This window comes from Nicotiana tabacum, chromosome 24 (assembly GCF_000715075.1).
Source record: "Nicotiana tabacum cultivar K326 chromosome 24, ASM71507v2, whole genome shotgun sequence".
NCBI classification, from domain to species: domain Eukaryota; kingdom Viridiplantae; phylum Streptophyta; class Magnoliopsida; order Solanales; family Solanaceae; genus Nicotiana; species Nicotiana tabacum.
Genome location: NC_134103.1, coordinates 91,999,425 through 92,011,418, shown reverse-complemented (window position 1 = coordinate 92,011,418; position 11,994 = coordinate 91,999,425). Strand labels below are relative to the sequence as shown.

Here is an 11,994-nt window from a genome sequence, read left to right as displayed (position 1 = left end):
GTATATTTATTTTTTGGTGCTCTTATATAATGTGTTCCATTTTTGCTTACATGATTAGCAGCCATCAACCTCATATAACTATTTTTCCCCTCTTGTTTCAAACTAATCTGTAAATCCTTTCGTCCAATCCAATTGCAATTGCAAGTCTAAGGCATTATTTTCATCTTGAAAGGCCATGAAATCAACCTACTTAGCAGCCAACAGTCTTATCGTTGAAGATCTACCCAATGCACAATCCAGCCCAGAGCAGGAGTTGGACTAGGTGTTACCTGGAATTGAGAAGAGCTAAGGTTGGGAGATTTGCATATATACCGAATTTTGAGGTCAATATTGAAGTTATATTCGTATTACATAAAAATTTACAAGTTTACCCAATTTAGGACCAATTTCAGCATAAACTGGACATAAAAATGGTTTCAGAGGCCAAAATGAGATGTTGGTATCAGCTTTAGCATAGAATGGCTTCACGCGACGTACACATCATAAATATCTTCAATGTGCTCAATATTTAACTGCTCATGACCTACTTTTTCTATTATTGGTTCGCATTTCTCTTGTCCCTTTTTTCCCAACATTACTCGAACATATGACAATAAGAAAAAGATTTGGTTGATTGTATATCAGCTGTAGTTGGTGACTCCTCCTGACTATTTCTCATTACAGACCCTATTTCTCAACATCGAAATTTGTTAGAGTTATCTGATTTGCGCTAACTAATAGTTGTGTTAGGCGTTTGGACCAGTTGTATTTATTAGCCGATCCGGCTCATTTTTCTTTTTCTCTCTTATTTTGTATTTTTCAATCTCGCTCACTATAATAAGTGAGACTTGGGTATTTTGTATCAAGTTTTTACAGTAGATAATAAGAAATTCTCTCGAACCTTCTCTCTGCAAACATGTCCAATTACGTGAACCATAAATCTGATCTTTTCCACTTTTGTTCGATCTACAAATCTTAACATGGTATCAGAGCGGGATTGTGATTACTCTAAGCACACTTTCTCGATCGATCCTAACCTCGTGAGTTGATTCGGAGTCTTTCGTTTTATCCTTTCTATTTTATATTTGGTGATTTTTGGAGGCAGACTTGGTTTTCCTTGTTTTTCTACGGTGTTTCTACTATTTGTCATGGATTTTTCTGAGTTTGGGGCAGCTGATTGATTTTTTCCACAAAGATTCTGCTGTTTTTCAGTTTAGTGAGGAAAGTCGGTAAACCTAATTTTATCTTTTTAAAATTGCATGTTCAATCTGTCTAATTGACTTGCTTGTGTGCACAATTTTGTGTTAATATGGTGAATTCTAAAGCTCCTATTGCTGCTTGTACTAGTAAGACTACTGTATACACGCTAGACCCGTCTAGCCCCCTTTTCATTCATTCATCTGATATTCCCGGAACCTGTTTGGTTAGTACTCCGTTTAATGGGTCTGGTTATGGTAAATGGAAAAAGAGTATGATAGTTTCTTTGTCAGCTAAGAATAAAATAGGTTTTGTGGATGGATCCTGTCTTAAGCCAATGTTTGGTGAGAATCCTACGATGATTCGTTAATGGGATAGGTGCAACAACATGGTTATTTCCGGGTTAACTAGCTCTCTTTCAACAACCATTGTTGAAAGTGTACAATACTCAGAGTTAGCTGAAAGTATTTGGAAGCAGTTAGAACGTAGGTACGTGACAGTGAATGGAACCAAAATTTTTGAGATAAAAAGGGAATTGGTTTCTACTCATCAAGGTTCCCTTGATGTTGCTTCATATTTTAACAAACTAAAAAAGCTCTGGGATGAATTGGGAACAATGCGCAAAAATCATGAAAATTCTTGTACTTGTGTTGCAAAACTTGATATTCAAATAGATGAAGAAGAGGATAAGCTACACCAATTTCTTATGGGTTAAATGAGGTGTATGTGGGTGTAAGGAGTAACTTACCGATGATTCATCCTCCTCCTTCACTAGATAGTACTTACAATATCCTCCTTCAGGATGAGAGTCAAAGACAGGTTCAATTCAACCCATAGTTAACAACAGAATCTGCATCTTTCAATGCTAATGTGAATATCAAGCAATTTCCTCCCAAACAATACAATCAAAAGATAGATTGTGATCACTCGAGGGGAAACATGTTATGTAAGTATTGCAAAAAACCTGGACACCTAATTAAGAAGTGCTAGAAACTCCATGGGTACCCACATAATTTTAAGTTCAACAAGGGGAAGAGGTTAGCTGCAACAGTATCTGCTGAATCCACTCAATTTCAACCATGTATAGGAAGCTATGTCTCAACTCAACCTCACACTGCTCCTTTTGTTGGACCTGCTGCTATGACTGATGATAGGGTCTCCCCTATATCTGGTTTGAGTCAACAACAGTTCTCTCAACTCATGTCTCTGCTACAACAAACTCAAATCAGTCCTGCTTTTGAGCCTCAATCCAATCTGATGGGATCTGCTAACTTTGCTGGTAGTTTTCTTTCCTTGCCTGTTTATACTGATGATGATTCTCACACTTGCATGTTATCTAGTATAAGTAGAGATGTATGGATTATAGATAGTTGATCTACTGATCATATGACTTCCAATAAAAAAAATCTTTCTAATCTGACTCCTCTTCTCACTCCTTACTTAGTGACCTTACCCAATGATTTTAAGGCAAATGTTACTTGTATTGGTTCATGTATTTTACTGCCATCTTTCACTCTCCATCATGTCTTGTACATATCTTCTTTCCAATATAATTTGATCTTTGTACACAAACTTATTCAGCAATTACACTTCATTGTCTTGTTTACTTCTATCTCATATATTTTGATACATATTTTTCAATTTATATAGACAAATCAATAGAAAAACAAATGGAATAACTATGACTACTTGGCGCAAAGCATAAAATTTCCAAAAATACTAATATCATAAATATACATCATACCTTTACAATTGTCCTCGACGAGTTTTCCTATTCTGAAAACGGTCAATAACAACATCAGTACCTACATTTGTAATACATCCCGCTCTATATAACAAACTAAAAAATTATTTAAATATTGATCACCCATGTTATTTCGCTCATCATTCTTTATTTGCTTCATGGATAAAAATGCTCTCTCCACAATTGTGGTAGCAACATGTAAAATCAGAGTCAACTTCAAAAGTAAGTAAATTTATGAATAAGTCTCCACAAGATTTGCCTCAACCAATGCTTTTGCCAAAGTACTAATTCCTTGCAATTTGGAGAACTTGGCATTACCACCTCGCATATGAATTATGAAAGTATCGAGTTGATAACTCAAATCCCGAATCCATACTTCATCAAACTCATTTGGATAATACTTTGCTAAAGTCATTATTCTACCTTTATCATAATTAGCAAAAGAATTGACTGGATTTAAGCTAGTAATCCCGAGAAGCAAATTACTACTCACTACATCAAACCAGTCATTAAGCTCTTGAAGTTTCACCTCAATCACAACACAAAATATTTCAACACGCAAGTGGTGTGAATAACAAACATTAGAAGACTTCCTCTTTGACTTTTTGGGAAAATAAAACTCATCCATCTTGGGAATCAAAATATCATGCATAGCACAAAATGAGGAAGCACACTCCAACAAAGATTCCCATTCACTTTCTCTCATATCTTGTAATCTTTTCTTTGTAATGTTAAGAAACTTCACAATATTAACAATATCTTGATCCCTTTTTTGTAAGGTCTTGCTCAATTCATTTGACAATGCCAACACTTTCAACATCAAGTGTAGCATAAAAATAAATTTGAATGTTTTAATATCACTCAGAAGATACTTAGCTTGATTTCTATCATTTGAGGTAGAACCTTCATGTTTAATCACTTCAAGCACACGAACAATAGATGAGAAAAGAATAATAAAATTATCTAATATTTTGAAATGTGATCCCCAACGAGTATCACATAGTCTTTGAATCCCCCGTTCTTGATTTAATCCTTGTCCAGTATGAATTTCACCGGACTCAAGTAATTACTCCAACTTTTCAGCTTGAAGAAGACGGAGCGAATCTCTATGCTTAAAAGATCCTCCAATAACATTCAACACATTAGTAACATGACAAAAGAAATCTTCAACATCCAAATGCTTTTTAGCAATAGCAACAAGTGTTAATTGTAATTGATGAGCAAAGCAATGAATATAATATGCCGATGGACTATCTTTCATAATCAAAGTCTTAAGACCATTTATCTCTCCCCTTATATTACTAGCCCCATCATAACCTTGTCCACGTATTTTAGATGGACTTAGTGAGTGCTCTGGAAGTAAAGAATAGATTTCTTCCTTCAATGATGATGCCGATGTATTTGATTAACTTACGGCAGGCAACAACATAGGATTTGAATAAGATGAAACAGATATTTGATTAACTAACTTTTGTTGCTTTAAGTTCCATCAAACCTTGTGTGCTCTAAAGTCTAAACTGTTGCTTTTCTTCAATTAGACATCACAGATTAAAAGTCTAAAATTGAACAATATTGTGATATACAACCAAATAGAATAAGATGGAACATATATTTGATTAACTAAATAGAACAAAAGAAAACAAAAATTAAACAGATATTTGATGGGAAAAATACAAAATAGGGCTAGGAAATTATAAGGACCTGTAAAACTTTTAACCAAAAACTCGGGGATTTCGTGGTGCTAAGATAAATTTCTGTGTTACAATGTTCGGACTGAACAATACCCTACGAACTTAGAGAAAAATATTTCGCAGAAGAAAGTATTTCTGCGGCCCATTATGCGGCCTCATAATCACTCCGCGGACCGCATAATGGCCGCAAAGTGAAGCAGTAAGTTTGGCCAATTTGAGGTCAGTTTTGCAGTTGATTATGCGACCGCATAATCGATATGCAGACCGTATATCGGTCGCATAATTCCTCTTGGATTTCTGCGGAGGGAGTTTTGCGGTGCATTATGCGAATGCAGAATAAGTATACGGACCGCATACTGGTCGCATACCTGAGCCGAAAGTTTAGGCCCCTGAGGGCCATTTCTACGGTCACTTTGTGGACCACATAACCATTATATGGTCGCATATGCGACCACAGACATATGTCGGGGCACCATTTTTCTTAATTTAATACCCGACTTCCATTCCGTTAAAATACCCCTTTAGTCTATTTTGAAGCTCATTTCTGATATTTCTAGACTGAGAGAGAGGGTTCTAGAGGGAGGGCCTTATTTTTCATCAAATTGATCTTCAACTATCACTCAAAGTCTTGGAAATATTTAAATAGAGCACCAAAATGTTTCACCCTAAAAGGTAAGACTTCATCACCCCAGCTCTTAATTTCAAACATAGTTATAATGGGGTACTAGGGTGATACCTCATGGGTATGAGGGTGGTTTATCTTGCATGCATATGTGATAAAGAGTGTGGGAAAAATGTGAGCTAGAACTATGAATGTTTTTCTAATTCTGGGTTCAATTTGTATATTGCTAAAATAGATTGTGGTTGCTAAGGGTTCCGGATAATTGTAGAGTCTAAAGAAGCGCAATTGAGGTATGTATGGATAACTCTCTTCTTCCTAGAATCGAACTCCTGGTGTCTGAATGATGGGTGTAAGTTCTAACTTGATCATACTAGAATTGTTTGCCTTAGTGTGTTGGATTGAAAGATTCATGTTCCCTAATTATTTTAGATGGTTACCATATTATCATACTATTTGAGAACGTAATTATGTTGTTTCCAAGCTCCTTCCCTTATGTGTGCAATGCCTTATGTGATGATGTTATTTGAACGGATAAAAAGGGAAAAGACTTGAATTATAAAATGTTCCCAAGTGCCAAGAACTACTTAATAAATGAGGATGTTTGTGCCATGTAATGAAAGATGGGAAAGAAATGTAAATTTAGTGAACAATTGAAAGAGGTTATGTCTCAAGTGAGATGGCTTAGCCGATTGGACCGAGATCGGATGCCATGCTGTACACATGGTGGCATTTGTGTTAGAATTATTGATTTACATTGTGAATATGGATATGTCTCCTTGAGATGGCTTAGCCGGGCGGGCCGAGACCGGACTCCGTGTAAAAACACGGTGGCATTGTGAGTTGTGGCTTTGGCACTAAAGATTATTAATCTAAAAAGATGGAAAGATTGAATTGGAAACTATGTGACCCTTACTTGGTGTTTTCTTTGTATTTCTATGAAACTCTTATAGATTTTTATGACTGCCTTCTCTTTGTTTCACTGTTCATTCTACTAAGATTTGTGTTTGCCTTACATACTAGTACTATTCGACAGTACTAACGTCCTTTTTACCGAGGGCGCTATATCTTTGAATGGATGTAGGTGGTTCCATCGCAGATAGTGTCGATCGCAGATAGGTGATGCTCTTTTTTTCTCCTCACAGCAATCTTGGTGAGCCCCATTTCTCCCAGGGGTCATGTAGTCCTTCTTTTGTATAAGTTTTCATATTTTGAGGTATCGCCGGGGCCTTGTTGCCGGCATTGTCATGTTGCTCTTTTGTACTCTTAGAGGCTCCGTAGACATTTATGTGGGTCATGTATGTATGTTGGGGTGGTCGTTGGATTGAGTTGTATTTTCGGAACTCAACTATGGCATAATGTATATAAGGAAATATGAACTAGCAACGTTTATATATTAATATAACTGATCCCCCCCCCCCCCCCCCGTGTTACAAATGGTGATGCGATCCCTTTTTGGATTATGAATAAGTCGGGTAGTAAAGGTTTAATAGGCTTGCTCGACCGGGTTCACTCGGTTGAGCGCCGGTCGCGCTCCCCAAGGTTGGGGCATGACAAACTTGGTATCAGAGCCTAATGTTTTAAAGTGTCCTAGGATGCCTCAGAGCCATGTCTAGTAGAGCCCTTCTTATCGGTGTGTTGTCGACCACAACTATAATTAGGGGGCTACTTGGACATTTAAGAATGATACCCTTCATTATTGTTCTATATCGTGCGATAGAGCGGAACGTGAGGTTGTTTTCCCCTAACTCGTGCATTGTTCTAACTTTCAGTAAATGGCACCTAAGAAGAGAGCGAGAATTGGCCAAGAAGCCAATGCCACACCAGGAGTGGATGTTGATCCCTTATTTGATAATGCGGGTGAGGGTAATCCCCCTACTATTACATTGCCTGATTCGTCTACTCCAGAACAGACTACCCCAGTTCCTACACCCGCGGAGGGTGCCACAATCCCTCCCGTCGATATACCTGTTCCACCTCCAGCCCCAGCTCCAGGTCCCGGGTATTTCTGATGGGGATCTTAGGGGAGCTATTTAGATGCAGACTCAGTTAGTAGCTTCTCAGGCCCAGAGGTCAAATGTTGCACCCACCTTATTTAGCTCGCAAGAGGATTCTTCTAGTTCTAGGGTAAACAGGTTCCTTCAGTTAGACCCTCCATTGTTCACAGGTACTGATCCCGGGGCAGACCCTCAGGATTTCATTGATAAGATACATAAGACTCTCCGAGTTATGCGTGCTATTAAAGTAGAAGGAGTAGAGTTGGCCTCTTATCGTCTGAAAGGGGTGGCATATTCCTGGTTTGAGATGTGGGAAGATTCCCGTGAGGAGGGGAGACCTCCGGTGAGATGGAGTGAGTTCGCGGATGCTTTCATAGACCATTTCTTGCCTACTGAGACTAAGGCAGACCATGTTGTGGAGTTTGAGACCCTTAAACAGGGTAGTAGGAATGTGTGGGAGTATCACATGGAGTTCGTGTGCCTATCAAAGTATGCTATTCATATGATGCCGACGATGGAGGTAAGAGTGCATCGATTTATGCAGGGCCTTAGTAGGGTCCGATCAGCGGGCAACCTTGGGGATTCATTCGGAGATGGGAGATCAGCTTTTCGGGGAGGATCATCAGGGCCATCCCAGTCTTATGCTCAGTCTTCAGCTAGTGCCCCGCCATCAGGGCATGGCCAGCAGTAGGGGAGTCACTTTAGGCCCGATCAGGGCAACAGGGGGTCCCACCATCAGGGCCGATCAGGAGGGAGATTCTAGCAGCAGCAGAGGGGCCCATGCCCTAAGTGTGGGAGGATACATTCGGGAGTCTGCTACCTGGACATGCCAGTATGTTACGGATACGGAATGAGAGGCCATATTCAGAAAGAGTGTCGTGCATCCCGTCAAGGTGCAGGCAGGGGCACAACTCAGTCATCCAGTCCTACAGCTGCCACATCTTTAGCACACCCTCCAGCTCGAGGCTCTTCAACATCTGCAGGGTGTGGTACAGCTACGGGTGGTGCACAGAGTTTGGGAGAACCCAACCGATTCTATGCTATAAGTGGTCAACAGAGTGCCGAGGCTTCCCCAGCTGTCATCACAGGTATATTGACTTTTCAATCTCCTGATGTGTATGCCCTTATTGATCATGGATCTTCTTTGTCCTATGTTACTCCTTATGTTGCTACGAGCTTCGGGATAGAACCAGAACAGCTTTATGAGCTGTTCTCTGTATCTACTCCGGTTGGCGAGTCTATTATGGCCGCACAGATTTATAGGGATTGTGTTGTCATGGTGCGTGCTCGGGATACCATGGCCGATCTTATTGAACTAGGGATGATTGATTTTGATGTAATAATGGGAATGTATTGGCTCTATTCATGTTTTTCCAAACTTGACTGTCGGACCAGAATTATGAGGCTTGGGTTTCCTAACGAGCCAACTGTTGAGTGGGAAGGGAATAATGCTATGCCTAAAGGTAGGTTTATTTCCTACCTTAAGGCCACAAAGATGATCAGGAAGGGATATATTTATCATTTGGTCCGAGTGACGGACACCACTGTTGAGGTGCCTACCCTTCAATCTGCACCAATTGTGAATGATTTCCCCGATATCTTTCCGGATGAGCTCCCTGGAGTACCTCCAGACAGGGAGATTGATTTTGGGATTGATATGATACCAGGCACGGAGCCTATATCCATTCCACCCTATAGAATGGCGCCGGCAGAATTAAAAGAGCTAAAGGAACAACTGAGGGATTTGCTAGAGAAAGGTTTCATCCGACCGAGAGTGTCTCCTTGGGGCACACCGGTTCTCTTTGTCAGAAAGAAAGATGGATCGCTGCAGATGTGTATTGATTATCGGCAACTCAACAAAGTCACAATCAAAAACAAATACCCATTGCCTAGAATAGATGATTTGTTTGACCAATTACAAGGTGCTAAGTTCTTCTCCAAAATTGATTTGCGGTCTGGGTACCATCAATTGAAGGTAAGGGAGCAGGATATTCCGAAAGCAGCTTTCAGAACCCGGTATGGGCACTTTGAATTTTTGGTAATGTCTTTCGGGCTAACAAATGCCCCGGCAGCTTTCATGGATCTTATGAATCGAGTCTTCAGAACGTTTCTTGACTCTTTTGTGATAGTATTCATTGACGACATCCTTGTATATTCACGAAGTCGAGAGGATCACGCCGACCACCTCAGGGCAGTTCTGCAGACTCTTCATCACCACCACTTGTATGCAAAGTTCTAGAAATGTGAATTTTGGCTTGAATCTGTTACATTCCTGGGTCATGTCGTCTTTGGAGAAGGAATTAAGGTTGATCCTCAAAAGATTGCGGCGGTGAAGGATTGGCCTAGACCTACTACTCCAACAGGGATTCGCAGTTTCTTGTGTTTGTCCGGGTATTATAGGAGGTTCGTGGAGGGGTTCTCCACTCTTGCTTCTCCATTGACTAAATTGACGCAGAAGGCGGTTAAGTTCCAGTGGTCTGATGCTTGTGAAAGGAGCTTTCAGGAATTGAAATCAAGATTGACTTCGGCGTCGGTATTGACCCTGCCAGAGGGTACTGAGGGATTTGTGGTGTATTTTGATGCTTCAAGGATCGGTCTTGGGTGTGTATTAATGCAACATGGTAAGGTTATAGCATATGCTTCAAGGCAACTTAAGAATCATGAAAAGAACTATCCAACTCATGACTTAGAGCTTGCGGCGGTGGTTTTTGCATTAAAACTTTGGCGTCATTATTTGTATGGAGTCCATGTAGATGTATTCACGGACCACAAAAGTTTTCAATACATTTTCAAGTAGAAGGAATTGAACTTAAGGCATAGAAGGTGGCTTGAGTTGCTCAAATATTATGACATCGACATTTTGTATCATCCGGGGAAGGCTAATGTGGTGGCGGATGCTCTTAGTCAGAAATCTATGGGTAGTTTGGCTCACTTAGAGGCATGTCAAAGGCCCTTGGCCCGGGAGGTTCACCAGTTATCCGGTTTGGGAGTTCGTCATACGGACTCTAGTGAAGGGGGAGTGATTGTACGGAATAGGGCGGAATCATCGCTTGTGACAGAGGTCATGGAGAAGCAATACAGTGATCCAGTATTGTTGCAACTGAAGGAAGGGATTCATAAACATAAGACTACGGCCTTTTCTCTTGGCATGGATGATGGTACATTACGGTACCAAGGACGACTATGTGTTCCAAATGTAGATGGTCTTCGGGAAAGAATCATGGCAGAAGCGCATACTTCTAGATATTCCGTGCACCCAGGCTCTACAAAAATGTATCATGATCTCAAGGAAGTTTACTGGTGGAATGACATGAAGAGGGGTGTGGCGGACTTTGTGGCAAAATGTTCAAACTGTCAACAAGTGAAGGCCGAGCATCAAAGGCCCGGTGGGTTAGCTCAGAGTATAGAAATTTCAATATGGAAATGGGAAATGATCAACATGGATTTTGTGGTAGGGTTACCGTGCACTCCACGTAAGTTTGACTCAATTTGGGTGATCGTGGATCGACTCACAAAATCAGCTCACTTTTTGCCAGTTAAATCCACCGACACTACGGAACAATATGCTCAATTGTATATTAAGGAAATAGTCATGCTTCATGGCACTCCAGTTTCCATCATTTCCGATTGAGGGGCCCAATTCACAGCTAATTTCTGGAAAACGTTTCAGCAAGGTTTGGGTACGCAGGTAAATCTTAGCACGGCTTTCCATCCACAGACTGACGGGCAAGCAGAGCGGACTATTCAGACGCTTGAGGACATGTTGCATGCGTGTGTGCTTGACTTCAAGGGTAGCTGGGATGATCATTTGCCGCTCATAGAATTTGCTTATAACAACAGCTTCCATGCCAGTATTCAGATGGCGCCGTTTGAGGCCTTGTATGGTAGAAGATAAATCGCCGATTGGGTGGTTCGAGGTTGGAGAAGCTGAACTAATAGGACCAGACCTTGTGCATCAGGCTATGGAAAAGGTTAAGATCATAAAAGAGCGGTTGAAAACTGCTCAGAGTCGTCAAAAATCCTACTCGGATGTTCATCGCAGAGACTTAGAGTTCAAAGAAGATGATTGGGTGTTCTTGAAGGTATCTCCCATGAAGGGGATCATGCGGTTTGGAAAGAAAGGGAAATTAAGTCCAAGGTATGTCGGGCTATTTAGAATCATTCAAAGGATAGGTCAGGTAGCGTACAAGCTTGAACTACCACCTGAGATGTCATTAGTACACCTGGTATTCCATGTGTCCATGTTGAAGAAGGTAGTTAGAGATCCGTCTGCTATTGTGCCGGTTGAGACCATCGAAGTTAGTGAAGAATTGTCATATGAAGAAATTTCGGTTGCTATTCTTGATAGGCAGGTCCGAATGTTGAAAAACAAAGAAATTGCATCCGTGAAGGTGTTATGGCGAAACCAACAAGTCGAAGAAGCTACTTGGGAAACCGAGAATGAAATGAAAGAAAAGTACCCCCATTTGTTTGAATAGCCATGTAATAGTTCTATGAAGTTGTTTCCCCTAAAGTTTGTATCACTTGTTCGGCTAATATAAAGACACCCTTTTCTAGCTATATGTCCCTCATGAGGCTTCGGTTGGTGTTATTTTGTATTTTGTTGTATCATTTAATTCTATATATGTTGCTAAGGTGTGCTTCAGGGGCTCTCTGATAGGTGGATAGGCCTAAATACAAAGGAAACTCTAGCGAAATTTTCAGAAAATTAGGAAGTTAGGCAAATTTGGGGCTGCTGGTATGTGGCATAACTGAAGCTGTATTAAG

General features: G+C 40.5%; 1 protein-coding gene across 1 annotated transcript; it reads right to left on the bottom strand.

Annotated features, from left to right (window-relative positions):
- Positions 1-3,152: 3,152 nt before the first annotated feature.
- Positions 3,153-3,740, bottom strand: LOC142178312 (uncharacterized). Its single transcript, XM_075247643.1, has one exon. The coding sequence runs from the start codon at positions 3,738-3,740 to the stop codon at positions 3,153-3,155; it is 588 nt and encodes a 195-aa protein (XP_075103744.1).
- Between the last annotated feature and the right edge of the window lie 8,254 nt (positions 3,741-11,994).

Bases quoted from the DNA above. Each gene is read 5' to 3' on its own strand.
- LOC142178312 (XM_075247643.1), bottom strand. From the start codon at position 3,740: ATGTTGAAAGTGTTGGCATTGTCAAATGAATTGAGCAAGACCTTACAA.